This window comes from Brachyhypopomus gauderio, chromosome 5, assembly GCF_052324685.1.
Source record: "Brachyhypopomus gauderio isolate BG-103 chromosome 5, BGAUD_0.2, whole genome shotgun sequence".
NCBI classification, from domain to species: Eukaryota; Metazoa; Chordata; class Actinopteri; order Gymnotiformes; family Hypopomidae; genus Brachyhypopomus; species Brachyhypopomus gauderio.
Genome location: NC_135215.1, coordinates 35853402 through 35881040, shown reverse-complemented (window position 1 = coordinate 35881040; position 27639 = coordinate 35853402). Strand labels below are relative to the sequence as shown.

At 45.7% G+C, this 27639-nt stretch overlaps 2 protein-coding genes across 8 annotated transcripts; one reads left to right on the top strand and one right to left on the bottom strand.

The window, feature by feature from the left end:
- Positions 1–383: 383 nt before the first annotated feature.
- On the bottom strand, positions 384–6468 carry slc2a13b (solute carrier family 2 member 13b). 3 transcript variants are annotated; one of them, XR_013131093.1, is made up of 14 exons: positions 6319–6468; positions 5115–5615; positions 4810–4969; positions 4320–4525; positions 4007–4115; positions 3502–3665; positions 3299–3419; positions 2609–2734; positions 2293–2411; positions 1961–2113; positions 1657–1820; positions 976–1044; positions 756–823; positions 385–692 (listed from the first exon to the last, which is right to left on the bottom strand). XR_013131093.1 is itself a non-coding variant. In XM_077007566.1 (13 exons), the coding sequence occupies exons 2-13, from the start codon at positions 5587–5589 to the stop codon at positions 815–817; spliced, it is 1875 nt and encodes a 624-aa protein (XP_076863681.1). In that variant the 5' UTR covers positions 5590–5615; positions 6319–6468; the 3' UTR covers positions 385–814. The 3 variants fall into 3 exon arrangements, 2 of the variants coding, with proteins under 2 accessions (XP_076863680.1, XP_076863681.1); XM_077007566.1 differs by having other exon boundaries at positions 385–823; XM_077007565.1 differs by having other exon boundaries at positions 384–1044.
- Positions 6469–6671: 203 nt separating this feature from the next.
- Positions 6672–25918, top strand: lrrk2 (leucine-rich repeat kinase 2). 5 transcript variants are annotated; one of them, XM_077007562.1, is made up of 51 exons: positions 6672–6831; positions 7009–7091; positions 7189–7298; positions 7716–7804; positions 8706–8843; positions 9096–9224; positions 9624–9755; positions 9918–10037; positions 10249–10412; positions 10514–10593; positions 10758–10864; positions 11135–11264; positions 11372–11499; positions 11581–11708; positions 11884–12028; positions 12214–12353; positions 12478–12606; positions 12935–13105; positions 13289–13553; positions 13726–13911; positions 14007–14116; positions 14192–14264; positions 14357–14559; positions 14667–14917; positions 15083–15231; positions 15313–15406; positions 15743–15929; positions 16082–16263; positions 16854–17077; positions 17159–17286; positions 17427–17645; positions 17837–18038; positions 18237–18325; positions 18418–18599; positions 18784–18938; positions 19026–19172; positions 19301–19492; positions 19665–19811; positions 19936–20048; positions 20329–20519; positions 20649–20809; positions 21143–21313; positions 21497–21597; positions 22138–22362; positions 22474–22667; positions 22784–22856; positions 23002–23192; positions 23291–23446; positions 23548–23717; positions 24945–25010; positions 25127–25918. In XM_077007562.1, exons 1-51 carry the CDS (start codon positions 6672–6674, stop codon positions 25246–25248), a joined length of 7602 nt encoding a protein of 2533 aa, XP_076863677.1. In that variant the 3' UTR covers positions 25249–25918. The 5 variants fall into 5 exon arrangements, with proteins under 5 accessions (XP_076863677.1, XP_076863679.1, XP_076863676.1 ...); XM_077007564.1 differs by having other exon boundaries at positions 9093–9224; positions 11375–11499; positions 23294–23446; XM_077007561.1 differs by having other exon boundaries at positions 9093–9224; positions 11375–11499.
- Positions 25919–27639: the final 1721 nt, after the last annotated feature.

Below are 27639 nucleotides of genomic sequence, written 5' to 3'. Positions count from 1 at the left end.
CAATGAAGAGGCGTTTGACTGTCTTCCAAATGGCAGTTTCAAGTTACAACATCTCAGGTTACATTACAGGCAGCATTATTCTGAGGGGCATCTGACTGTGATATGAATCAACCTGTGACTATAGAAAGTTTTAGACTGTCGCTGTAGCCAGTAGAAAGTGCAAGTGTGAGGTCATAGGCAGGCAATACACTAAATGTTGTATTTACACAGATCTGGTGCAAGCTTATTACCATCATAAATCTCTGGTGTGGACTGTGTAGGTTCAGTTTTACTGAGGTCACAGGTTGCTCTGTATGGGGAAAACGTTTCAAAGGCTTCAGCAGTCATGTGCTTAGACCGGGTCTTTTGTGTACACCTAAAACAATAAGTATTTATGCATTCTCTGACATTTAATTTATCTGAATTTTATTCAGGAAAAAGTCAAACATTGAAAAAATATAAAAGTCTTATTATAAAGAGTCTATAAAAGTCTTAAATATAAAGACATATTTATATATAGATTCTGGAATAGCTAAAGGCAAAAAAAAAATTTCAATCACTGATAATAGTGCATCTAAAAAACCTTTTAAAAATCTGTAAAAATAAAAATAGAACGCCAAAGGACAGCCACCATTACCCATGTTCGTAAGGAAAATGATGATTTACAGGGGTACAAATATATATTTTTAATTAAGTAGAAATGTTGCCATGATTAATAAAAATTAGTGACAAGTCCCTCAGCTTAATTTTGTACTTAAAGTATTGTTCTTGAAAAGCAATTTGTTGTCATTTGCTCCCAACGTTGTTGTCCAGGTATTCAGGTATGTCTGAATCACTATTGCAGCTGTAGCAGTAGAAAAGTGAAGGGAGGAAAAATCACTTTTGAGTTACTACCCCCCCCCCCCCCCCCTTACACAAACACACACACACACACACACACACTGTTCACTGCAGAGAACAGTGCAAAATTTAGAAACCCTAATATTTAATACTCACTGATATGTAAGAAATTCTGTCATCTGCTTCCAATGTCCCATAATTCGACTTTTCCAGTTCCAAATGAGGCTAGAACATTATAGACTGCCACATTTAGTCAACTGAGAAATGTGTCAAGAATCAGTTCTTAAGTATCTCAAATAATTTAAATATGGTCCGTGACCCCTCACCAGTACCCACACACTTCAGAAACCCGGATGGACACACAAAGCACATCTTAATCATGTTAAAGAAGGTTCTGGAAATAGCTGCTGCCCTAGACAAGACGCACGTTCCAGATTCCCAACACATGGCCCCACATTCCAGAGTACACACTAGATTGGGTCACTGTTGAAATCTGTTGGTCATTCACTTATAGTGACACAGCTTTTGATGTCCGTTAATCGAAATTCAGTCAAATGAATGTATCCAAGATGTACGACAATAATGCTGACAATGCTAAATATGTCATGATTTTTCTTCATGTTTTCTACAAGACTATTCAAAGTTCATTTGCCTACAATTCTTGGTCAACTGTATCACGTATTCTCTGGAATGCTGGAAACTCCATCACCAACGATGTGAAAATGAAGATCCCCATATCACCAATTCATTCACAGAGAGAAAAAGAACGGGGGGTCTTTCTAAACTCTACTCCCCATTTGAGAATTCTTCATCAGAGAAATGATTGTCCCCTTTTACCCGGACATAATGCACTTTTTGGCCTTCAAAGGAGTCGCAGGTGCAGAGTCGTCTGCTAAACAGAGTCTCCATGTCCTCCAACACTAGGCCCTTGGTCTCCGGCAGACATCCGAGCACGAAGAAGAAGCCCAGCAAAGCCAAGCCAGAGTACAGGAAGAACGCACCTAGAGAAAGGTAAAACACACACACACACACACACACACACACACACACACGCAATCACATATTAAATGGTTTAAAGGACATCAGCAGCCCTCTGCAAGAACAGTCATCTGTATGTAACGGTACTGGTGGAGACTGGCACCATAGTATGTGAGGTACTGGGCCACGTGGAGGAACGTCAGAGATACGAGAACATTGCAGATCCAGTTGACTCCTGCAGAACACGCATTGCCTGTGCTCCGGGCCCACAGCGGATAGATCTCAGAGTTCACGGTCCACGGCATCGGCCCCATCCCTGCAGGCACACATACACAGACACGTGTGCACGTACATGCATGCTTAAGTGTGAAAACAGAACAACTGTTTCTACCCATCACCCCCAGCTCCACCATCATAACTACTCAGCATGTTGGTAGCATGTTAGCATGTTGCATTTGTTTAAAGGTAAGGTGTGTAAGGTGGGGCTGCTCTCACCTGGAGCAAAGAAGGCCAGGTAAAGGATCAGACCCAGCAACACTACCCATGAGTACGGGGTCGGGCAGTAGTTATAAGCCCAGAAAACATCAGGGTTTTCTTGAGTAGCGTTAGAGCACCTGGAGGAAACGTACATCAGGCAATCGAATACATGCTAAGAGAAATCGAAACCACCAATAAAACAAATAATAACATTAAGGAGGGAAAATGTGCCTTGCTGGATTAAAAACCAACCAACCAACCAAAAAAAACCCCAATAAAATTATGTTGTACATCGTGGCAAAAGGAAAAACATATAAAGTAAAAACACCCATACCTTCCACTGACTGCCTCCTCAGTGTTTGCTGGGTCAACACGTTCACAAGACGAGTTCAGTATGACAGAGGCATTTTCATTGTAACAGAAGCCACAGTTTGGATCCAGCATACAGTTTTCACAAAACCTAGGAACAAGTATCACAACACATTCCTTTCACAACAATGAACTAGGAAATTTAGAAAACCAAGACATCCCTAAAAATGATAAATATATGAAGCTGGATCCAACAAAATATTGCAAATAAAATGTAAAAAACACCCCTGCAAAAATAGCATTTTTATGTAAAAACATTAAACCAAGATTATTCATATCATAGCTTATTTTCCACTTTGAATATTTAAAAAAGTTTAAAGTGGAAAAAAATGCAAAATCACCAAGATTGTCAGTAGGCATGTACTGCTGTTGTATAATGTGATTGGTTAATTATGAATATGGCTATACGTATGTAAGCAGGACCAATCCCACACACCCATGTTCATTATTTTATTTTTAATTGTAGCCAATTCCCTCTCATCGTACAATTATCTTCACCATATGGCAGCTGGGTTTGTACTCTACACAGTTGTTTTTCACTTTAGCTTTTAATTTCACATTTAAAGATTATTTTTTTCTTTTTAACATCATAACCTGCCGGTTTACAGGGGTGCAAATATTTGTATATATCCAGTGTAAAGTCGGTCTCCCTCACCCATAGTGTGTGCAGGTTGAATTAAGGGAAGTTGGAGCACTAGGGTGAAAGGTCACTGGAGGAGAGCCCTGGGCCGACAGCAGGAATCCCACCGCCAAAACAAACAAGCTGCCACTAGTGCCTGAGAAAATCAGGATACGTACAATCACGGGCCCATACAATCACTAATACATGTTTATGAATGTTTCCACTGGGATTCTCACCGATGATACTGCCCAGAGTCAGCTTTCTCCTGCCCACGCGTTCCACCAGCCAAACCCCCATCAGAGTGAACAGAAAGTTGGTAAATGCTGTGACAGCAGACAGCCAGATGGCCATCTTGTCATCTCTCACTCCTGACATCTGCAAAATGGTGGCGCTGTAATACCTAAGGATGTATAAAGAGAAACTTACCACAGTTTCACGAGTAGGCGTGTACACATCGAGAAGATTAAAAGGGGCAGTGAATAATAAATTAGAATAACACGGTGAAACCAATGCGTTCTGATATCTGCAAACGTGTTTAAACTATGTCACCAGTTTATATGCTTCATCAGTTATACTTCACTTTTGTTTCATTTCTACCTAACAAACACCCACACCAGATGACTGGGCTCATACTTTTTTGTAGCAATTTTGTTTTAAGCAGCAACAATGAGCAGACAGCCCTTTTACTATTGCAAACTGGTTGCCCACACGGTCAGTGTGTACGGTCAATAAATGTCTTACATTACAGTGTTAATCCCTGAGAGCTGCTGGAACATCTGTAGGCCACAGCCAACAAAGAGGGCTCTCCTCGCAGGGCCAGAGGTGAGGATACGCCACAGGACGGGACCCCCTGACAAGACGGCAACGAAAAGCAAAACACTGTTAAACACATCATCAGGCTGTGTCCAGTAACTCTGTACAAATGAAGGCTGTATATTCTAGATGTGCTCCTCAGCTCCGAGTGCTGCCAAACCAGACAGGGTTCTGCAGGCCTCTAGGATTCTTGTTTCCAGTTTTGTAGGTGAACTATGAAGTCCTGATAAGAGGAGCTCACCTCTGGCCTCCTTCTCCTCTTCCTCTATGATCCTCTTGATGCTGTCATACTCCTCCTCCACGTTCTCTGTGGCCCGGATCTTCACGAGCACACGGCGGGCCTGCTGAGCTCGGCCTTTCTGCAGGAGCCAGCGAGGGCTCTCAGGCAGGAAGAGGAACCCCAGGAACTGTAGCACAGCAGGAACCACTGACAGCCCCAGCATGTACCTAGTAAACACACACACACACCCACACACACACACACACACACACACACACACACACACACACACACACACACACACACACACACACCCACACCATACGGGATCACCTTTTGTGTGTTTAATCAACCTAATATAAATACACAACACTTCTCTGACTCAAGTTGTTTTTTCCATCTCACCCTTGGTCTCCTGCCATTTAAAGCACATTGTCAAGCGCCTCTGAAGTATTCTCTTCAACGTTCTCTAAAGTTTCTATGAAGCAAAATACGTTTCTCTTTTTCATACCTCCAGCCAACATGGCTCAAATAACTGAAGGCCCCATCAACCACACTGGCTATGAACTGACCACCGGTGATGAAGAGGGTGTTTATGGTGACAAGCTGACCCCTGAGGTGAGGGGGAGAAACCTCAGCGATGTACACTGGCACGGTCATGGATGCTATACCTGTGGGAAATATAGACTACATGTTAAGTGAATCTTTTACTGTGACTCAATCCGTTGCAACGCCAAGTGTCATCATATTTTATACAAATAAGTAGTGTTGAAGACTGTACAAAACACAACCGTGACATGAACCGTGCATGCTTACCTATCCCAAGACCAACGGTAAGTCTTCCTACAAGAAGGACCTCTTTATTCGGGGCCGCACTTAAAATGATCCCCCCTCCTGAAAAAATGCAACTAGCCAGCAAGATGCACGCTTTCCGGCCGAACGTTCCGTTCAGGTAGCCGCCCGCCAAGGAGGAAAACGCAGCGGCACCGACGGTACTGGAGACCAGCAGCTCCTGCCAGAGAGCGTTCAGGTTCATCTCTTTTTTGAGCAACAGCATGGCTCCAGACACCACCCCGGTGTCATAGCCGAAGAGGAAGCCGCCCAACGCCGAGAACACAGCAAGCACGTAAACAAACGTAGACGAGCCCGTTTGGATGGCCGTGTTTGGACCCCCGGCGCTCTCCTCCGAAGATGCTGCATCAGTTCGTTTGTTGGTGCTGATGTTGGTCGGCGCCCTAATCAGACTCCGCTCGTCCTCCAGATTTGCCCTGTCCCCGATCACCTTGTCCATGGTCCGCAGCTCAGAACCATCCTCATCTAAACCACAGGACACACTTGTTTAAACATTTCACTAAATCAACAGGACGACATTTCGTCACTTCGTTGCATCATGGCCCAGTTTGCTCTGCATGAGGTATATTTGATTAACTAATAAAGCAAAGAAGAGGCGTCAACTCTGGCTGAATGGTCACCCCGTCACCCCAGTAAAGACCATGTGGTCCCCAGTGGGGCGTGTGTGTGAGGTGGAGGTGTTTCTCCCCAAACACAGGCACGTATCTGCCTACTGTCCATATTTAAAATGTGGTGTGTCCAATTTAAAGAACGAAGAATTACATTTAAAATGTGAAACTACATATTCTACTCACATTTAACACACACACACACACACATATACACACATGCATTCACACACACACGCATACACACACACACACACACACACACACACACACACACACACACACACACACACACACACACAAAGTGCGAGCCAGCTCACACACAAATATAGTGAACAATGCCAGACTTTATTCACGCCAGATTTAGATGAACACATACTAGTCCTTTAAAATACTGATACGATCATCTCCAGCTGAGTTTAGGATCTGTGTCTGTGCTGCGAACCACAGACGCTCGGACAGCCGAAACCCGACCAGAAACGCGATAACACGTTAGTTCATAAAACGTCGAAGTCGTCGGAGTGTCCAATCTGTCTTTTTGAGGAGTAGGTCTAACTTACCTTTCAGAGAAAACACCAGAAAGACGTCGTTTTGGACCTGGAGGTCCTGGTCCTGTGCAGCGGCGCTACTTCCTGTGTGAAGTTGCCTACAGGAGTCATATGACTGTGGGCTGCACTAGTCTGTGGGCCGGTGGAGGGTGAAGGCTCGATAAAAGGGAAGATCTCTCCGTGTGTACAGGGACACTATTAGGGAACTATCTGAATATTTAGGTCTGTTTGCAGACTGCTGGCGGGGTTAGGAACCGCATCTCTCCCTGGCGCTGGTTTTGTGAAGTTCTCAGGTGTGTTGTGAAACAAACTGCGGTTAATGTCTCAACAACATCTCCGCGGATTTGAGAGGTGATTTATATCTCATGTCACCTGTAAGACAGACGTGTGCCAATACCATGGAGGATCTGGAGGAAAAGCTCAAAAAGCTGTTGGTGCGCCTGAAGAACCTAGAAGAAGGGAAGCAGCCGGGCACCGTGGTCCAGATCATCCAGGATCTGTGTTCCCTCACACACACACACTGCGGTAAGATCTCAGGGTTACTACACAGGCTGTGATTTATAAGGCTTCGTGTGAAAACCTAGTTTACATCTCGCATATAAGAGCTTTTTTTACTCACACTCAAACAATTGTACGCGACCAGAGCTATGTTTGAGATCTGAGATGTTTCTGGAGATAAAAGCTTCTCTCCTTTGGATTCAGCTGCAGAGCTGTTTGAAGGCAAATCCGTCCATGAACCGTTGATGCTGGTCCTGTCATCTTACATCAGCAGTAAAGTTCACCAGGTTAACTTTCCTCATAAATCTGTATTCATTTATTTAACATGTATTATAGAAATATATAATCACATTTACACAATGATCCACTGAGACATTCATTCAGGTGGGATGGTCCTTACTGTGTCGTCTGATGGAGATCTGTCCTGGCACACTGGACAAGCTGGTCAAGCCACTGGGAGCTGGGAAAGGCTGGGAAGTTTTAGGGGTGCACCAGTAAGTGTGTGAGGGCGTCCTTGCAATGTGACAATACCCGTAGCATGAAACTGCAAGTGAAAGCAGCGCTAACACCTTAGTGAAGCATAACTTGCCTCTCTTACATCAGTACAACTGATACAACTGTTTACATTCATCTCTGTGGTGGACTTCACTCTGTATCACTTTGTGTATGAAAACAAATGTCCTCCATTGCTTCTTTTAAACGTTGAGATTTGAGATTTGAGCTCACGGTTGAATGACAAGGTAAAAACAATGTCTCACAATATGGGAAAATAACAGTTAGCCTAAATAAATCTTTAAAGTTTGCCATTTATTTGAAGCTGTGATTGCGCATGCATGCATGTGTGTGTGTCTCTGTGTGTCTGTGTGTGTCTCTCTGTGTGTGTGCATGTGCAAACGTGTTTACTTTAATAGGCAGATTCTGAAAGTGCTGTCCCTGCATCGTAAGGACTCTAAGGTGTTAACAGTAGCACTGCAAGCTCTGTCCATGCTGCTGAAGTCAGGTAAGCCTGTTCCCATCAGCCCCTTTAACTGAACATTCATAGCATAGCAGCACTCACACTGGGTTATAACTATTATAAAGAGTCTGCTCCTGCAAGACTGTGGGTGTATCTCAATTCAGGGGCTGCAGCCCACGAAGTGCGCATTTGTAGGCCGGTTACATCACTGCGCCGCGACGAGGCTGTCCCAATTCGTGGACTCCTTCTTATGCGGCCGACGAATGTAGCCTTCAAAACCCCGAAAATGAAGGATGCATCTGAGTATCCTTCGCGTCCCACCATATCCCAGGATTCATTGCTCTATGAACAATAAACAGGCGGAGTCTAGTGTACGGGCCGAAGAATTCGTTTTTAAATGTCGGTATTTTTTTAATATGGACATTTATACTGCAATGAGATGCTAAATAACATGCCAGTTATTAATGATATTGCAGGTAAACCTGTGCTTTGAGTATTTACTAAAGAGTAACATTTATAAAAATACATTGAATTTTGTTATGAAGTTATACTTCCCGCCAAACATGTGAATACATGTTCAACGCATTTTCTTTTAGGCATTTGTGGGTGATGTGATATTTGTCGGACAGCTTGTTAACACGTATGTAACGGGGCAGAGCGTAGTCACGCAAACATACGTCTTGCGAAGACTAGACTGTCTCATTTAACAGCCGTGAGATGCAGCCTACCGGGCCTTCGAAGTGTGTGGCCACCGTGGGCTGCGGTCTACGCGGTCTACGTAGGCTGCAGCCCCTGGATTGAGATACACCTTGTGTATGACTCACATTTAAAATGTTAAATGCATAGAGAGCACGCTGTATGCAGCATGCAGTTTAAGCTTAAATGGATCTACTGCCCATGTGTTAGATTAGAGTTTAGTCTGGTTTGTCTTTGCATGGTGTGGCAGATGAGATGGTGGTTCTGGTCCTGGAGGAGGAGGAGGTGGATGTGTTTGAGCTGGTGGTGGAGGCCATGAACAGGTTTCCCCACAGTGAGGAGGTGCAGCTCCACAGTTGTGCAGCCCTCCATCCACTGTTGGAGAGAGGTGAGAGAAACGAGAGTTCTGTATCCAGTCACTGTCTGTGGCGTCGGGGTGTTCAGTCATTCATTAGCACTGCAGATTGTGACTTGAAGCTGTTTTACTGCACCCTCCTGGATATCTGGCCCGGCTTATATACATGATCCAGAAGCAACTGAAAGTTTAAAAAGAGGGAAAGTTGCTGATTTTATTTGATTTTTTTATAGCGTCACACACTTTTGTTTTGCTCTCTCGTGTTTCTGTGCTCTCCAATAGCAGAAGTGCACCTGCTGGAGTTTATTGAGAGGAAGGACCATCTTGCTGTTCTTGGTGCGCTCAGTAGATTCAAGGACCGTGAGAATGTTGTGTTGTCTGCATTGCGTGTCCTCATACTACTGGCTGGGCCAGGTAAGTCAAACCATCCTTCTGTTCAGATACCACACTGTCAATTTGTTTGTACCTCATTTTCAACAAGAAATAATACTGTTGATACTGACAAGAAATAACAAGAAATGAGATGCATTTTGGGAATAATTATTTTTTTTTAACTTTGAGCACAGGGCCGTAGTGAATGGGGCAAACAACGCATCAGAATGTAATAACCGAGTTAGTGCATTTAGGCTTGGAATACCCCCAAGCTATGAAACTCTAACATCTATTCAGATGGATTTGTTCCACTTCAAACATCTTTATCTAATTCTGCAAATCACATTCATTCAGGCGTATTAAACGATGGTGGATTTGGGGATGGGGCAGTGGGTGCACAGGATGACAAACCGAATGTGATTGTGCATGTTTGGATCTTAGCAAGCAATGTTGAGATTCTGATGTCCAAGACTGAGAGGTGCTACAGCCTTCTGTGCCAGGCGGCGGACGCGTGCTCTCACTCCGAGGCTGTCCAGGAGCTGGCGTGCTGCCTGCTGAAAGAGTTCACCACAGGTGGGCACAGGTCAAAGGTCATGTCACACAGGTAGAACTGGTTCTGTGGGGTAAAATAGCATCACTCCGATTGTAATTCATTTCAGTCAAAAGTAATTTTTTAAAATGATTGTTTGTATCAGAAGACTTCTTCAATTGTATCTATAAATTTCTGTCCCACAGAGAGTTATTTTAATATCCTGGTGCTAAACGACGTACACAGAGTGGCTGTGAAGGCGTGTCTCTCGTATCCGGACAATGCCCGTCTTCAGGCAGCCGCCCTGTCCTGCCTCGCACAGCTTAGTGAGTCTGCAGCGTCCCAGAAGAGTGTATGGGTTTATGGGTTTCATTGTTTACGAATACTCATACATCCAAGTGCAATTTTTTAATGTTTACGTTATTAGTAAAAGCTTATAACCCATTTACGCACTATTAAGCTATCAAAACATACTTTTAAGTTCTTGACTCAAGTGCATTGACAAAACTGATCGCTTGACCCTGTCCAATCTGACAGCAAAGACAATTGTGGAGAACAAATGCATTGTAAGGGAAAGCAGTGAGGATGAGGATGGCAGGATGGAGGAAGATGGGCATGGCGGTGGCATGGAGGGAGGGTTGGTGTGGCGAGAGGCCTGCTGCACAGCCCTGGAGAGACACACGGAGGACGCCGAAGTGCAGGTACACAGTATGGGCAGGTGCCGTGCTCTGAGCAGACTCTATAAATGCTGTATGCTTGAGAAGGCGTTATTTTTCGACTGCGTGTCTGTGCTGTCTTGCAGGAGGCTGCATGCAGGGCCCTGAACAGCTTGCTGCTCTATGGCAGCGCACAAACACAGATCTACGTGGAGCCTCGGGGAAGGTTCATTCACATTACATGCTCGGAAACACAGCGCTTGTGAAGTTGCTTAGAAAAACAAAATACTTCTATTTTACTTAAGCAGTGGTGTTTTCCTTTTGCAATTTCAATAATACATATCTCTCTCTCTCTCTCTCTCTCTCTCTGTGTGTGTGTGTGTGTCTTAGGCCTCCGATACACACTCAGATAATGGCAGTCATGCTCTTGCACTCTCTGAACGTTGGTGTATTTCGGGCCGCTGCGTCTACTTTAGTCACACTCATACGCCGACACAGTACGTTGCTTTTCCGCCTGCACTGATATCATTGGTCCAAGCCAGATATTTAAACGTCATTCATATTGCTGATGTAATACACTGATTATTACATTTTACATGAACAACATCAGAGAAAATTCCAGGAATTCTTAGACACTTTATCTTCTGGGGAATATAATCATGTAATAAAGATATTCTAGTAAATCTAATTTTGTGTAATTGTAATGTGTTTGTGCTTGGAGACTGTTTGTGTAGCGTTGCTAATGTAACACTTTTGTGTGCGTGCAGATAAGATGAGGTCTCTGCTGTTGTCCAACGGCATCCACCACAACATTATGGAGCTGATGAAGAGACACGCCGGGTCCAGTGAGGTGTGTGAGAGTGCCTGCTGTCTCCTCCACGTGCTCTTCCAGGGGGGGTATGTGCTCACTCTCCTCCTGACACATGTCCCCACGTCTGCAGTCTCCTGCTGTGTCATGCCTCACCACCGTGCCCCTCTTCCTCCTCCTCCTCCTCTGTTGCCAGCAGGAGGTTGGGCCTGGAAGAAAGTGCCATGGCCCTGGGACGCATCCTTGTGGCTATGAAGGACCACAACTTTGAGCCTGGGGTTCAGCTGGTTGGTCTGAGGGCCAGCCTGGAGCTCCTCAACCCAGGTAAGAGCTCCACCCGTGGGGCACGCTGGATGAAGGCACGTGGGGAACCTTAATGAGTGTTTTATGCGTTGATGTGGGCAGACCGCAGGCTGAGGGAGCACGGGGTGTCTGTGGCAGACCCAGACGCTTCAGATGTCTGTCTCCGTGTGCTGAAGAACCAGTGTGTGGTAGAGAAAGCTCATACCGTCTACCTGGAGGCCTTGAACAGGGTGAGGGCCACATGCTAGTGACGTCAGCAGTCCCAAATGTTACACAGTGTCATCTGCTACAGGACACAACAGCTGCACACACAACAGCTGACATTTCTCTCGTGTATAAACTTTTGTGTGTGTGTGTGTGTGTGTGTGTGTGTGTGTGTGTGTCTGTGTGTATGCACACATGCAGTTCATTAGCAGTGTGGACATTCAGGAATGTGGACTCAATGTCCTCTCTGTACTGTCCGACTGTTCTGGAGCAGTTGACCTAATGTGCCAACAGGGGGCGATAGACACAGTTCTACACACACTACAGATGTTTCCTCAGAACCATGGTGAGTGCTTTTCATTCAAAATGGGATCAATTTGAAGACAAATTTTATTAAATCTGAAGGGGGCTTTAGTAACTTGCAGAGTTTCACAGAACATACTCAGATACTCGGATAATCTGAAACATTAGACAAAGATCTGTGTTCCCTGTCAGAGCCACCTCTGAAATCCTCCGCTTTGTTATCTGTAGAGATTCACAACTGGGGTCTAAGCCTCCTGTTTCATCTCATCTCTAAGAAGAAGCTGTCGCACATGATGGTGCCTGTGCTGGCCTCTGTACTGGTCTCCTGTGTGAGGCAACATAAGGAGGATGGATCAGTGCTCCTGAAGGTGGGTCACACCAGTGCCTTCCAGAACCTTCCGGAGAGCAGGCACGTCTCTGCCTGCTCACGCTGAAGGCCAGAGGCCCGAGATACATTCATCTGCGTGATGTTTCTGACCACATGTTATGTAGAGCTTCCAGGTGATATGGAAACTGCTGGACACCTGCTCGGGCACAGCTGCAGAACTGGAGAAGGAGGGCTTCCAGAAGGAGATCTTCCAACAGCTGAAGGAGACCTCGTGTGATCAGAGATACAATCCAGTGGGTGTTTGCCTGTGTGTGTGTGTGTGTGTGTGTGTGTGTGTGTGTGTGTGTGTGTGTGTGTGTGTGTGTGTGTGTGTGTGTGAGAGAGAGAGAGAGAGAGAATGTATGTTAGTGTGTAAGAACAATATAAGAGTTATTTCACAGTAACATAAATGTGTGTAAATGTATTTTATCCTACCAGCAGTAACCTTCATTCTTAAAGAACGTTTTGAGAAACGACCCTGTGGCCTCTCGCTGCCTCTCACTGCCTCTCGCTGCCTCTTGCTGCCTCTCGCTGCCTCTCGCTGCCTCTCACTGCCTCTCACTGCCTCTCGCTGCCTCTTAGCTGCAGAAGCTGAGCTGCTTGTGTCTGTGGAAAATGGCGGTGGACGCTGAGATCCGCTACAGACTGCTGGAGCTGGCGTGTGAGGAGGGGGACGTGGTCTTGGCTCAGTGTCTCATCCAGCTGGGTGCTGATGTCAATAAGAAAACCAAGACTGACTCCCTCATATACCAGGTGACTTTACACTGGAACGTTTAACTGATGTGATTTAAGCATTGGGAGAAAGAAAGCAAAGCTTTGCCAAAGCTTATGGGGCGAAGCATTGGAAGGCTTATGTATGCATGTGTGTTGTACGTTACTAATTCATGCACAGTAATGCCTGTGTGACTGTGTGTGTGTGTTTGCGTGTTCTTGCAGGTTTGTGAACGTGGTGGTCCAGTAGCTCTGGTGGAGATGCTGGTCAGTTGTGGAGTCCACGAACAGCAGCTGCGTTTGGCTCTGGGTGCGTGTGTCAGGAGGGGAGACGGCCCCCTGGTCACGCTGCTCCTGGCTCGGCTGGGTCTGGACCCTGCCAACAGCGCCCTCTGTCTGGGGGGATTCCGACTCGGGCACATGAGGGCCAGCTGGCTCAGTGCCCTCCTCTCTGACCGCAGACTGCCCCCTACTGCCCAACAGGAGAACAGTGAGTTAAGCAGTTGTTTGATCTGGTGTTTCTCAACATGGTTCTCGCCATGACTATATTAGCGTTATAGTTAGCGTGTACTTTGTGGAGGTGATGTCTGCATTTGCTGTGCAGCACTACAGATTTGTGCAGGTTGTTTCTAATCCGTATACGTGCGTTTGTGTGCATGCAGAGAAAGGCCAGCGCCTGGCGAGGTACATGCTAGCCCTGCAGAAGAAGAAGGCTTCGCTCGGGCTTCTCAAGCTTGAGGGGGATGTAAACACCTCGGGATACTTCTCTGAAGAGGAAAGTGACGAGCGCTCCCACATCTCTCTAGACGACAGCCTGGTATTCGCCTTTGAGGACTTGGAGAGCGATGGTAAGAGTTTTCAGTTTTCACCTACACTGTGGTTAACGGTGACTTCCAACTCACAGCTGCATTTTATCTGACATTTAAATGCTCCCATTTGCTAGAAAGTGATGGGCCTTCTCGTGGGCTGAGGCTTTACAGTGATTCGCCAGAAGAATTGAGGGGGCGGGCCAAAACGAGGCAGGAGGGAGAAAGACGACGTGCCGTTTCAGAAGTACGTTTACAGGCTCGTGTCCGTCTACCATTTGCACTTTTAAAATATTTAAGATGCTCAATTACCTCTTCATAGGGAAGCCAATCTGAGCCTCATCCCAACCAGTGCTTGAAAAAGAGATTTAACAGGAACGGTCAGATTCAACGAGGTAAATTACACTGATGAAACTCCATTACTAACATGAAAATTCACGATGTGCTATATCAGTGTTGATCCTTTCTATTAAATCTGCATGACTAGTCCTTTCAGATAGGTCGTCCAGAGGTAGCCTGCTGTCCATGGTCGACCGGGATTACATCAGACTGCTAGACCTGTCGGCCAATGAGCTGGATTCTCTGTCCTGCTTCCTGGATGACCATACTGTCCGGCACCACCTTGAGCACCTCGTACGCCTCGATCTTAGCAGCAACAGCCTATCGGAGTTCCCCAACACACTCTGTGAGGTACGTGTGATCCAGTCAGGGATCCGAGACGTCTCGGTGACTCATTTAAAGCGTTTTCATTAAACTGCATCTTGGCGCCGGTTCTAAAAATGCGACGTGTGTTTTAGAGCTTGCGACTGCTCACTAGATTAGACCTCCAGGGCAACCATCTGCGCTCGCTTCCGGCTGAACTCCTGAGCTTGCCCTCTCTGAGCGTGCTCAGCGTGTCACGGAACCGCATCGGCCCGGTGCTCTTTCTGGACCCACACGTGCGCTGCCCAGCTCTCCGCCAGCTTAACCTGTCATTCAACGACATCACAGCCTTCCCGTCCCAGCTGCACAAAGCCATGGACAGCCTTGAAGAGCTCTCACTGGAGGGGTACGAGAGAAAACACAGTATTGAATGTTTGATGCATGAACATGTGTTTTCTTCTACTGTAAGTATCACATCTCTTGAGTGTGTATGTATAGTAAAGACTTTTGCTAGTACAGGGGTTAGTACACCATTATACTGCTTTTGTTACATTATCTTTTTAATCCATAGGAATAAAATCTCCGAGCTCTCACTCCCTCTCAATCTGGCCGAGCTGAAGGTGCTGGATGTTTCTAAGAATGAAATCGCAATTATGTCTTATGACTTCTTGGCTGGTTGTTCCAAGCTAGAAACATTCAACGCATCTATCAACAACCTTAGTAAGCATATTTAATGCTAAAGTAATCTATAGCTTATGGCGTACCATTGTTTAAGTCTGGTGTGTGGGGTTCTTTTTACAGGTTACTTGTTGTACCTTCCATCAAAAATATCAACACTTAAATTATCTCAGAACAATTTCAAAAGTGTTCCCGAAGCAATTGTCAAACTACCAAAGTAAGTAATATTGATCGTATTACATTTACGGCATTTGGCAGATGCCCTTATCCAGAGCGACTTACATTTTTATCTCATTTTTATACAAGTGAGCAATTGAGGGTTAAGGGCCTTGCTCAGGGGCACCTCAGTCATGGCCTCAGGTCTGGGAATCGAACCCACGACCCCTCCGGTCACAAGACCGGTTCCCTAACCACCAGGCCATGACTGAGCTATTAGTATTAGTATTAGTATTAGTAGCCGTAAATTAAAATATATCATGTTGTAACCTCATAGTTTCTTTTTACATAACAGAATGTCCCCATTTCGCGGCTATCTCTTGTGTCTTGTATTTAGCTTGCGGTCAGTGGACATGCAGAGAAACAGTGTCTTTGTTCTACCTGGTCCACCTGTATGGGCCAGTGCCAACCTGAGAGAACTAATGTTCAGTCACAACCAGATCTCTGTGCTCAACCTTGGAGATTCAGTCTCTACGTGGGCCCGGCTGACAAAGCTGCACCTGAGCGACAATAAACTCACTGAGGTAACGCTCGGTTCATCTTAAGTTTTCTGGTGTCTGCTGTAAATACAGGTATTCTGTAGTGGAGGTTTGAAGTCCTGGACACACTGGACAAACTGCACTATCACCTCAGTCTCACACGAGGAGCTCTCACTGCGTTTTGCCGTTGTCGTTAGCTTCCTCCACAGATCGGGCTACTGGAGGAGTTGACCTCCCTGGACGTGAGTGCAAACGCGGGCTTGCGCTCTCTCCCCGACGAGCTGGGCCGACTGGGCCGGCTGTGGGATCTGCCTCTAGATGGCCTACAGCTGCAGCTAGACCTCAAACACATTGGTAACAAGACCAAACACATCGTCAGGTCAGAACTGGTCTCAATTCCTCTGTGTGCTGTATTTACATTGACAATATCAACACCCAGAACTTTCATTCTAGTTACCTTACACTTAGTCTGATTGTGTGATTTGTTTGTAACTTGTGTATTAGTCTGTATAATTTGTTTTTGTGTAATTTGTGTGTTAACGGGCCGCCCAATGGAGGATGGGTTCCCTCTTGAGTCTTGGTCCTCCCGAGGTTTCTTCCTAATCCCCACCACCATAGGGAGTTTTTCCTCGCCACTGTCACCTTTGGCTTGATCATTAGGGTTCTGGACCCATAGTATTGTTAACCTTGTAAATCCTGTAAAGCACTTTGTGACAACATATGTTGTGAAAAGCGCTATACAAATATATTTAGTAAGTAAGTAAGTAAAATTTTATCTATATAGCACGTTTAAAACAAAGTGCTGCACAATAGAAAAAAGACATTCCCACCCCTAATCACCCACCGCAAACACAGAACAAACATTAACATTTACACAATCCTTTTGATTTGATTTGATTATTTGATTTGATTTGATTATTTAAATCTACCACATTAAGTCTGACATCTCGTCGCCCTGCCCGTGTTTAGGTATTTCCAGCAGCGTCTGAAGAAGGCTGTCCCTTATTTCCGGATGAAGCTGGTGGTGGTGGGCAGTCCGGGTAGTGGCAAGACCACGCTGATCCGGCAGCTGATGAAACTACGCCCATCCCAGCACCAATCCAACATGGCCTCCGCCGGAATCCGCATCACGGACTGGGCCGTCCGGGACCGTGACAAGAGGAGCATGGTTCTGAACGTCTGGGACTTCCCAGGTCTGCCTCTCGGGGTCAACGAGCCTCGCAGTAGATGGGACGCGCTGGAATGTTCTAACCCGCCTGTGTTTGGTTGTGCAGGTGGGGAGGAATACAGCAACTCGCACGCCCACTTTATGAGCTCCAAAGCCCTCTACCTGGTGCTGTATGACCCGAGTAAGGGAATCGGAGAGCTGGATGATCTCAAACCCTGGCTATTCAACATCAAAGTGAGCCGTGTGTGCTTTCAGAAGGCTACTGAGAAACCACACATAATATTCCTGCTTAAGACATTAAGGATGACCGGATTCTCTCAGATTCTCTGCTCTTAACCCCTTTGTTGTTATCCTCTCTTTTCTTCCACACCTAGGCACTTGCCCCTGTGTCTCCTGTGATCCTGGTGGGCACACACCTGGACGTGTGTGAGAACGCCACGGTGCAGGAGTGTGTGCGTGTGCTTCGTGAGCAGGTCCTGTCCTGCCCAGGTTTCCCAGCTATCCGAGAGAACCACATGTTGTGTGCGTGCGAGGAGTCCGACGCCATCAGCAAACTACGCAAGGCCATTGCTAGGGAGGCCCGGGGCTTTAAGGTGACTTCCAGAATAAGAGCCAGGAGATTTCTTCACTCACCATTCACTTTTCCATTCAGTGACCTTTAAGAAGGCTGAAAAGGCCAGCTGTGACATTTATATTCACTTAATATTAAAATTTTCCCCCCGCAATGTCTCTTAATTGATGCAGTTTAAGTTTCATGTTGATGGTGTGTTCCTGCTGTGGTCAGATCCAGGGGCAGCCCGTGATGGGTCAGTTGGTTCCGGACAGCTACGTGGAGTTGGAGCGTAGGCTCCTGCAAGAGAGGACCCGTGTGCCGGCCGAGTTCCCTGTGCTCAGACACCAGCGCCTCCTGCAGCTCGTCCTGGAGAGCCAGCTGCAGTTGGACGAGGGAGAAGTTCCTCACGCCATCCTCTTCCTCAGCGAGACCGGTGAGATGGCACCATCGCTAGGCCAGCCTTTGTTTTCTGTGATGACCTCATTTTTTACTTAAAAAAAAAAAACAGTATTTTTTCTTTATTTTGCAGATTTCTTTTATTTATTATCGCAGCTAGTACTCTCAGTATTTTACATTGTGTGTGTGTGTGTGTGTGTGTGTGTGTGTGTGTGTGTGTGTTTTAAAATCCCAGGGGTCCTCTTACATTTTGATGACCCAGCACTCCAACTGCGAGACTTGTACTTCATCTATCCACAGTGGCTGTGCAACATCATCTCACAGGTTGCATACAAAAGCATGAACTTCACACGGTGTGCATCGCGTACATGCCCACACTTGCCCAGGGGTGATTCTTATAAGCTGTTTGCTTCTAGATTCTGAGGAGCTCACATCTGTGTGAGAGTTCCAAAGGCGTGGTGCAGCGTTCACGGGTGGAGAGGTTCCTCAGTGACAGCCGCTGTTTCCCAATGGACCTCCACATGCAGTATTTCAAACTGCTGGAGAAGTTCCAGGTTGTCTTGCCGTTTGGGGACAAGGAGTTTCTGGTGCCCAGCAGGTATCTCTGCACTGCTGAACAGACCCACTCACACCACTGAGATACCAGGAATGGAGTGGAGAGAGGGAGGTGTTGAAACGAGGATTTGCTGCATCAATTGTACCAACTTAAACTTGAATCACGTTGAAATTATTGGTTTCTTTTTGCAAGAAAGTATCTTACACAACACATTATTTTTGTGTAGTTTGTGTGATAAGAGACCCGACTTTGAGCTTCCTCACTGTGAGAACTCTGAGGTCATCGTGAGGGTGTATGAGATGCCTTATTTCCCCATGGGCTACTGGTCCAGGCAGATTAATCGACTCCTGGAGTTCTCCTCCTTCTTGCTGTGTGGGAGAGGTAAAGCTCTTTGTTTTTGATCAACTCTCAGCTGGAGAGAGGAGACCAGCTGTTTTATAGCATAACGGAATATTTGTCTGTCTTCAGAGAAAGCGGTGAGGCCAAACCAAGTGTACTGGAGAACGGGGGTATACTTGAACTGGTCTGCTGAGGCCTACTGCCTAGTAGAAGCCTCCTCCGAGATGAACAACCCTGCCAGCTTTGTTAAGATCACTGTGCCGTGCTCCCGCAAAGGTACGGTATTCAAATGAAGCTGCTGTTGACGGGTCATGGGGAATTTTGATTGGTCGCTATACCGTGACATCACCGTTACCTCTCTGTGTGTGTTGATTGTGGGTCAAACTTGTGTGTTGGATCTGTAGGTCATGTGCTGCTAGGCCAGCTGGTTGATCATATTGACTCTCTGCTGGAGGAGTGGTATCCTGGTCTCCTCACCACCGATATCCATGGCGATGGGGAGACGTTGTTGAAGAAGTGGGTGCTGTACAGCTTTGATGACTCGCAAGACTGGAGCAAGATGCAACTGGAGGAGCTGCTCAGACATGTTGATAAAGGTCACCAGTGCCACGCCCCCCACACCACGCCCCCTCACGCCACGCCCCCCACACTAATAATCTACGTACATTTGCACTAACTAAATAAGAGCTAAATAACTTCATACAAACAAGGAAGGCAGTGCCTTGTGCTGTTTTTAAATGCATTTCACTTTTTTAAAATGATTTTCAGATGGTCTGTTGGTGAATCCAGAGGACCCTCACTGTACAATACCCATCTCCCAGATCTGCCCAGACCTGGTCCTCAGTGATCAGCCACCCAGTACCATGCTGGACCCCGAGGAGCTCGAGCTGGAGCTCTCCAAAGAGTATCTGCTTGGTCAGTTGAGATCAGGTCCCTCTCAGCACATCGTTAGCGATGGTTGATACTTCAGATGAACGGGTGGAGTGTACAGGAGAACACCAGCTTGGTCGCTTCCTTCATGCTGTGTTCTGTCTTACAGGAGATGGAGGCTTTGGCTCAGTGTACCGGGCGTCATATAAAAATGAAGATGTTGCTGTAAAGATTTTCAACAAACATGTGTCGGAGCTCTATGTTCATAGACTAGTCAGACAGGTGAGATAAATTCTTTAGATCCTCATGCCGTAAATTCACATATATACAGACTAAATGAACCTTCGTTTTGAGCTGCTGTTCATTTGTTTGTCCTGGGTGTTTGTATTGTAATTATTCTTTCAGTCATAATGAAAGAAATTTAGATGCACGTTCGTTCTGTCGGTGACAAATACATCTCTGAACTTTGAGAATCAAACTGGGATAACATGTGGCTGCCACCCTGTGTGACGGCCGTCCTCACACCTCTCAGTAGCTAAGACGTGCCTCTCTGATCCCGCAGGAACTGGTGGTGTTGGGCAGACTGCACCACCCTAGTCTGGTTGGCCTGCTGGCTACAGCGAGCTCGCCTTACCTGCTGGTGATGGAGTTGGCACCATGCGGGTCTCTCGATTTGCTGTTTCAGCATGAGAACGGTGGTCTGAACCGCAAGCTGCAGCACAGGATCGCACTGCAGGTGTCCGACGGGCTCAGGTCAGAACGCAGCGGGTACAGAAACGCACATGTACGTTCCTGTGGTTGGGAAGAAGGAACTGGACACATTTTTGCTTTGTTACAAGTCTCTCTCTCTCCCTCTCTCTCTCTCTGTACTCCTCCGTTCAGATATTTGCACTCTTGTATGATAATCTACCGGGACCTGAAGCCCCATAACGTGCTGCTGTTTAATCTGAAGGCCGACTCTGAAATCATAGCAAAGATCACTGACTATGGCATCGCACAGTACTGCTGCAGTATGGGAGTCAGGAGCTCTGAAGGCACCCCAGGTAGCATTTCACAAGATGTGGAGGACCTGAACAACCTAGCCAGATGCATCTACAGTCATAAAGACCTTCAGCTTTAAATATAAAATAAATATCCATTCGCACTACCCACTCTAACTGCGACCATGTTTACACATTGTACTATGATCATGAGGCTGCCTGCCTGGCACAGACATATTGTGCCCACCAGGCTACACTATATAACATTATTTGACTGTCAAGCAATGACAGCGGTACATTCATTCAGTGTGATCTTTAGGGATGTTTCTGCGTAAAATGGAAGACTTCATAAATGCAAGAAATAAAGCGCGTCAGCCATTTCTCAATTCTTGGCAGGTTTCCGAGCGCCTGAGGTCGCTCGTGGTAATGAGATCTATAATGTCCAAGCGGATGTTTATTCATTTGGTCTGCTACTGTACGATCTTCTGACCTGTGGAGAGAGAATCTCAGATGGCGTGAAGTTCCCCGGCGAGTTTGATGAGATTGTTGTGCAAAGGAAACTACCAGGTAAAGTTACTGACCAAGGGCAGTGACTGGTCATTTTGGACATTACATTAAAAATATTGGTAGTACTAGAACTTAGACTAAAAGAGCAGTGATTGGTAAACAGCCCTTTTGTTCTTCAAGAAACTCGTATTTGTGTTCTGTATGCTTTAATGAGGGGAGATTCTTTTGTTACTACTCTATAAGACCCAGTGGAGCACTACGGCTGTGCCCCATGGCCAAGGTTTCAGAGCCTGATGAGAGACTGTCTGAGGGAGGACCCACAGGATAGGCCGACATCTTCCAAAGTAAGCCACCATGCACCAGCTAACCTCAAACCCCTGCGAAAAACTCACGTCCAAGTTCAGTGTCTGACTGGCTATGTGGTTTGAGGGGATCTCCGCTACTCTCTAGGTGTTTGACCGTTATCTCTGCTACTCTCTAGGTGTTTGACCGTTATCTCTGCTACTCTCTAGGTGTTTGAGCATTATCTCTGCTACTCTCTAGGTGTTTGATCATTATCTCTGCTACTCTCTAGGTGTTTGACCGTTACCTCCGCTACTCTCTAGGTGTTTGACCGTTATCTCCGCTACTCTCTAGGTGTTTGAGCATTATCTCTGCTACTCTCTAGGTGTTTGATCATTATCTCTGCTACTCTCTAGGTGTTTGTCCGTTATCTCCGCTACTCTCTAGGTGTTTGACCGTTATCTCCGCTACTCCCTAGGTGTTTGTCCGTTATCTCAGCTACTCTCTAGGTGTTTGACCGTTATCTCTGCTACTCTCTAGGTGTTTGACCGTTATCTCCACTACTCTCTAGGTGTTTGACCAGTATATCCGCTACTCTCTAGGTGTTTGAGCGTTTGAACACGGGGGAGATGCTGTGTTTGATGAGTGAACTCACTTTCTGCGGGCTGCCCTGCGAGTGCTTTGCTGTGTCCTGTGGTGCCAGCGGTCTTGGGGGAAATGATCTCGGGGGAACAGCCAATCAGGTCTGGCTGGGAGGCGGTAGCAGCAGTAAGAAACACGGATGTGTCACACGCGTGGATCTCCAGACGAAGAAACACTCCACCTGGGTAATGAGCTCCAGCATTGTCGTAATGCTGTTAGATGAATGCTACACTTGCTTTGCATTATATTTCACAGTACGTTTTCACAGCGGAGGTGTGTGCTGTTCTCTCTCTCAGAGGATCGAGGAAAGTCCTGTCCTTTGCCTTGTGACTGTAAGAGTTCCTGAGGAGAATCATGATTGGTTAATTGCAGGAACACAGCTGGGGTCGCTGCTTGTTATGGATACAATCAATGCCACAGTCTTGCACTGTCTAAAGAGTGTAAAGGATTCAGTGACCTCGCTGTGTTTCCACACACCATCTCAACGCAGGTACGGGACTACATCTGTTAACATGGACATCTAACATGAAATGCACGTCTCCGTTGCATGTGTTATTTTAGACTGTGCAAACAAGATATAAAATTGTATGTGTTTTTTTTCCTTAGCTGTTTAAAGAAGTACTTATTAGTAGGAACTGCAGATGGAAAGCTTTTCATTTATGAAGATTCAGTCATAAAGGTAATTGTTTAGACTGTTCCTCAGAATTTGCCTTTAAGGTTACGGTGTTCTTTTTTGTGAAGATATATATTATATGGCACTGCAGAAATGCCTAAAGTAATAAGATATTTGCTGAGTTGTATGAAATATTTCATTTTGTCGCCAGTGTGCGGACGGTGGTCCAGTGTCGGTCTGTCGGGTTGGGAGCATGACTACACCTCTGATGTGTCTGGTTCCGTCGGGCCACGCGCAGGATCGCGGCACCATCTGGGCTGGCTGTGGTACCCAGGTGCTCTCTCTCGCCGTGGACTACAGCATCTCCAGGACTATAGACACCCGGCCCACCCACCTCTATCAGTCAGTAATCTTACAGCGTCCCATTCGGCTTCATGAGCATGTCTGTCTCCAGGTGCTGGGATGTCGTACATGTGCCCCTGTTCTTTGTGTTTGTGGAGAAGTCAGCGACGGGCGACCAGCAGCGAGGCGTCCATCTCCCGTCTGGTGGTGGAGAAGCACGTGTACCTGAGTAGACGTGGAGGACACAGTGTTGAAGTGTGGGACAAGAAGACCAGCAAGATGATCCACTTCATTGACTGTGCGCAGTTACTCGGGTAAGACGCACATACACACACATGGGGCACGAACATCTCCAGTGCTTTAGTTTAAACTCCCAGTGCCAAAAGGCTAAAGTGTCTAGTTCTGACCTGTCCAGAGAGACGGAGTCATCCTGTGTGAAGGCCCTGCTAGTGCAACAGAACACCACACTGTGGATCGGCACCAGATCAGGACACATCCTGCTGGTGGACCTGCCCACGCATCATCTCCTGCAGTCCATCAGCCCTGGCTGCCAGTCTGTGCGTAGTTTTGCCCCCGCACTCATAGGTATGTGCCCTGGTCTGTCCCCGTCTTGCTATTCACTTAGAGTAATGTCTCTTCACTGTAGGTAACGTGAGAAAACTAAATAGAAAAAGTCAAATGTAAAAAAGTGAGTTGCTCATGCATGCTGTGTGTTTATTATCATTCAAAAATATTTTTTCACTAGAAGTAATTTTATTTCAGGGCTCCATAAACCAATGTGAAATTAAGTGGGATCTGATTCAGACCTTTACTTATTTATTTACATAAAAACCCCGTAAATAGCAGGACTCAGATACCCTTGCCAGATTACCCTGGCCTCCACTTTTACTCAGGGTTACCAGGGTCTCACCCTTGAGCCAGGCCTGAGGGAGGGACTCCTTGGCACCTGGTAGCCGGGTCTTTACCCATGGGACCTGGCCAGGCAAAGCCCGAAGGAGACACATCACTCTCCCATGGACCCATCACTAGGGGTCTGGTGCATTGTGGATCGGGCGAAGGCCTTGGTGTTCTGATCCTCGGCTACTGAATCTGGCTCTTGGGACGTGGAATGTAACCTCTCTGGTTGGGAAGGAGCCTGAGCTGGTGTGTGAGGCTGAGAGACACCAACTAGATATAGTTGGGCTCACCTCGACACACAGTTTGGGTTCTGACACCAATCAAGAGAGGCTGGAGTTTTTGGCCTTCTTGGTGTCCCTTCTGGGGATTCCATTGTTGTGCTGGGGGAATCAGTGCTCATGTGGGACCTGGAGGGGCGTGACTGGGAGGAACGGCCTCTCCTATCTGAACCCGATGGTCTGTCATTGGACAGTGCTCGTCAGAGTCTGTTCATGACGAACACCACACGAAGGCGTTCATACGTGCCCCGGGCACCATGACACCCTCGGTCGCGGTTCGATGATCGACTTTGTAGTCATGTCGTCGGACTTTCGTCTATGTGTTTTGGACACTCGTGTAAAGGAGGAGCTGAGCAAGTCAACTGCTCACCATCTAGTGGTGAGTTGGATCAGATGGCAGGTGAGGGTTGCTGGAAACATCTGGCAGAGGGACCTGTAACATCGATCTTTAACTCCCACATCCTGAGAGAAGCTGGAGTCTGAGTGGACCTTGTTCTGCGGCAGACCGGAGTTGTGGCCATAAGGTTGTCGGTACCTGTCATCAATCCCTGAACCCGGTGCTGGACACCTGGTGTAAGGGAGGCTGTCTAAGCAGTTGCAGATGGATGGATGGACTTATTTGTTTATTTTGTTTCAGACACCCAAAACAGAAGAAGTGTGATTCTGGTGTTAGGCAGGCACCAACGCCAAAATAAGACGGCAGGTAAAACATTTCAGTGGGTCATTATGGGCTAATGTTGTAATTTGAATGTGAATTTGGGAGGTTTCAGAGGCCTTTGTCTTTCCTTTCTTTTGTCTGCATGTGTGCGTTCATGCCAGATGACGACTCCGTGCTGATGATATGGAACAGTACCTTGTCTCAAGAGGTAAAGCATTTGAAAGGACATTATGAGCAGAGGCAACATATTACCGCCCAAATCAGAGAACAGGCCAATGAGTGACTCCGTCCTTCCTCATCGTACGTCTGCTATACTCTAGACCAGTAGGAATTATCACCACTAAACACTCCCAACACTCGATGTGAATTCTGATGCCATTTCATTTTAATATAAAAAGGAGAACTGTGTGTCAGTTTATCTGTTAGTTTTTATTTATATTTCATGTGAGAGAAACAGGTTTTAAAACTTTGACATTTTTTTATTTGCAATATGTATGCTGGCTTATTTTTTTGAGACAATACTGCACCACAACACACACAAAGTTCAGTGGGTTTGTTTGTCACAATATGAGCTAGAATATTGTGGCTCTGAGTATGCCTGGTTTCATCTAAAAGATAATGATGACTGACACTGTATAAGCTGCATCAATATACAAGATTTTTAACACTACATATCTATCCAAATTTTTTACATTATTTGCACAAAACTTTACTCTGGTCCTTCCACTATAGATTACACACACTTGTGATGCCGTGATATATTTTTTAAAAGGGATGAAAATGATGCATTTAAAGATATTTAATCATTGTTGGACCTATTTGTTAAAGAACTGGAAAATCAGCCAAAGAAAGAGAATGATCTCATTATTTATTTTTAGTAAAACTATATCTGTATCTGCATGTTGTTTTTTGTTAAATGATGTAAATGTTCTGTGAATGAATAAAATAAATTTATTTTACTTGTCAACTGTGTGAGTTTTATTATTTAATGTAGATTCATTTTATTTCAAATATTACATTGTGTATTAATGTATATTTTTGAAAAAATGAGAAATATAATAGAACCTTGAACAATATTCAGTACACAGTTAGCTGAATTCCTTTCAATTCCTGAAAGAGTGAAATGGCTTATTGAACACTCTTAAAGAAGAAAACCCTTGTAGAGGTGGTAGCTGTGGAAAATTTCAGAGCTTCCAAACTTCAATTTAATGATTACCCAGAAATCATGGAGGAGATGGATTCATGACAAACAAACAAAATCTATTTCAAGTTTTTTTTATGTTAATGTTGATTATGGCGAACAGCCAATAAGTGAGCAATTGAAGGTTAACGGCCTTGCTCAGGGGCACCTCATTCATGGCCTCAGGTCTGGGAATCGAACTCACGACCCTCCGGTCACAAGACCAGTTCCCTAACCACCAGGCCATGTATGGAGCTTTTTAATGTCACCAGAACCTGAATCATTATTACTTGAAAAAAGTAAAATCCATTCAGGTATGCAAAAATTGAAGTAAAAATTCAGGTTCAGGTCGAAATTCAGGTTCGGGTCGCAATTCAGGTTCAGGTTGAAATTCCGGTTCAGGTTGAAATTCAGGTTCAGGTCGAAATTCGGGTCAGGAATGCATCTGACAGCAAAGCAAACAAACTCAGAGCTAATCGGTCTGCATCTGGCCAATCACAAAACATATCAGAGGTCATTGGGAGGCGTATCTTTCTGCTAAAGAAAACAGTGCGGTCCCTGTTTGGCGTGTGAGTAGCATGTAAGCAGCACGAAAGTGACCAGGGGTGGTTTGTTCATTAGGGCGATTGGGCAACGCACCACGAAAGGATGAAAAGGAAGTTTTTTTTCTCTCATTCTATCACGGCATTTAACTAGCTATGCCTGTTCTGGACAGCGTTTCTTGCCTCTGAATGCCATTGTCCAATCAGCGTTGAGGTGCATTCCCTGTAGTACCGCCCCTTTTGGGGCGATTTGAGGCTGTGTTCGAAATAGACTACTACATACTGGATACTGCATACTGGACTCAGTATATACTGGATACTGCATACTGGTCCTCGTAGTAGTATGCAGTACAGTTTCCAGTATGCGACAAAATCAAAGCACACTACGGGGTCACGTGAACGTAGCGTTGCATGATGGGATGCAGTACACCACGAAGATAGCTCTGTTTGCGTACTGGAATATTTTGCGGAAGTAGTAGGTCATCCGGGTATGTTTTGCGTACTGGAAAATTTCATTTTGGTCACATACTGCATACGACATACTGATTTGGGGCTCGATCAGTATGCCAGTAGTATGTAGTAGGCTATTTCGAACACAGCCTGAGTCTAACTCGCGACAATGGAAGTTCAAAACGCTTGATGGTCACATGATTCAAGGAGGTTTCAGATAGTTCCAGGAAGTTCAATTTGAGCGCATAAACACAGAGACAGAACTGCGATTTGAGGATTATTGTGAACATATAGCTGTTTAATGCTTTGATTTATAATTGTTATATATTACGTTCATTTATATATTTAGAGGGACAGGAAGGGGTGAGAAATTCAGATTAGATTAATTTTCTAACATATCTTTAAATCATGGTGATTTCTGTAATCCCATGGTATTGGGGACCTAAGTAATCTAAATGACTAATGTACATTTTCTGACAGAAAGAAATTTTTCTTTGACTTC

Bases quoted from the DNA above. Each gene is read 5' to 3' on its own strand.
- slc2a13b (XM_077007565.1), bottom strand. From the start codon at position 5,589: ATGGACAAGGTGATCGGGGACAGGGCAAATCTGGAGGACGAGCGGAGT. The intron at 2,114-2,292 runs GTGAGAGCAGCC...GTGTGCCTGCAG, and splicing joins CCTGGCCTTCTTTGCTCCAG to GGATGGGGCCGATGCCGTGG. The intron at 1,821-1,960 runs GTGCCAGTCTCC...ACCTTTCTCTAG, and splicing joins CCAGTACCTCACATACTATG to GTGCGTTCTTCCTGTACTCT.
- lrrk2 (XM_077007562.1), top strand. From the start codon at position 6,672: ATGTCACCTGTAAGACAGACGTGTGCCAATACCATGGAGGATCTGGAG. The intron at 19,493-19,664 runs GTCACCAGTGCC...AATGATTTTCAG, and splicing joins GCTCAGACATGTTGATAAAG to ATGGTCTGTTGGTGAATCCA. The intron at 20,049-20,328 runs GTGAGATAAATT...CTGATCCCGCAG, and splicing joins TTCATAGACTAGTCAGACAG to GAACTGGTGGTGTTGGGCAG.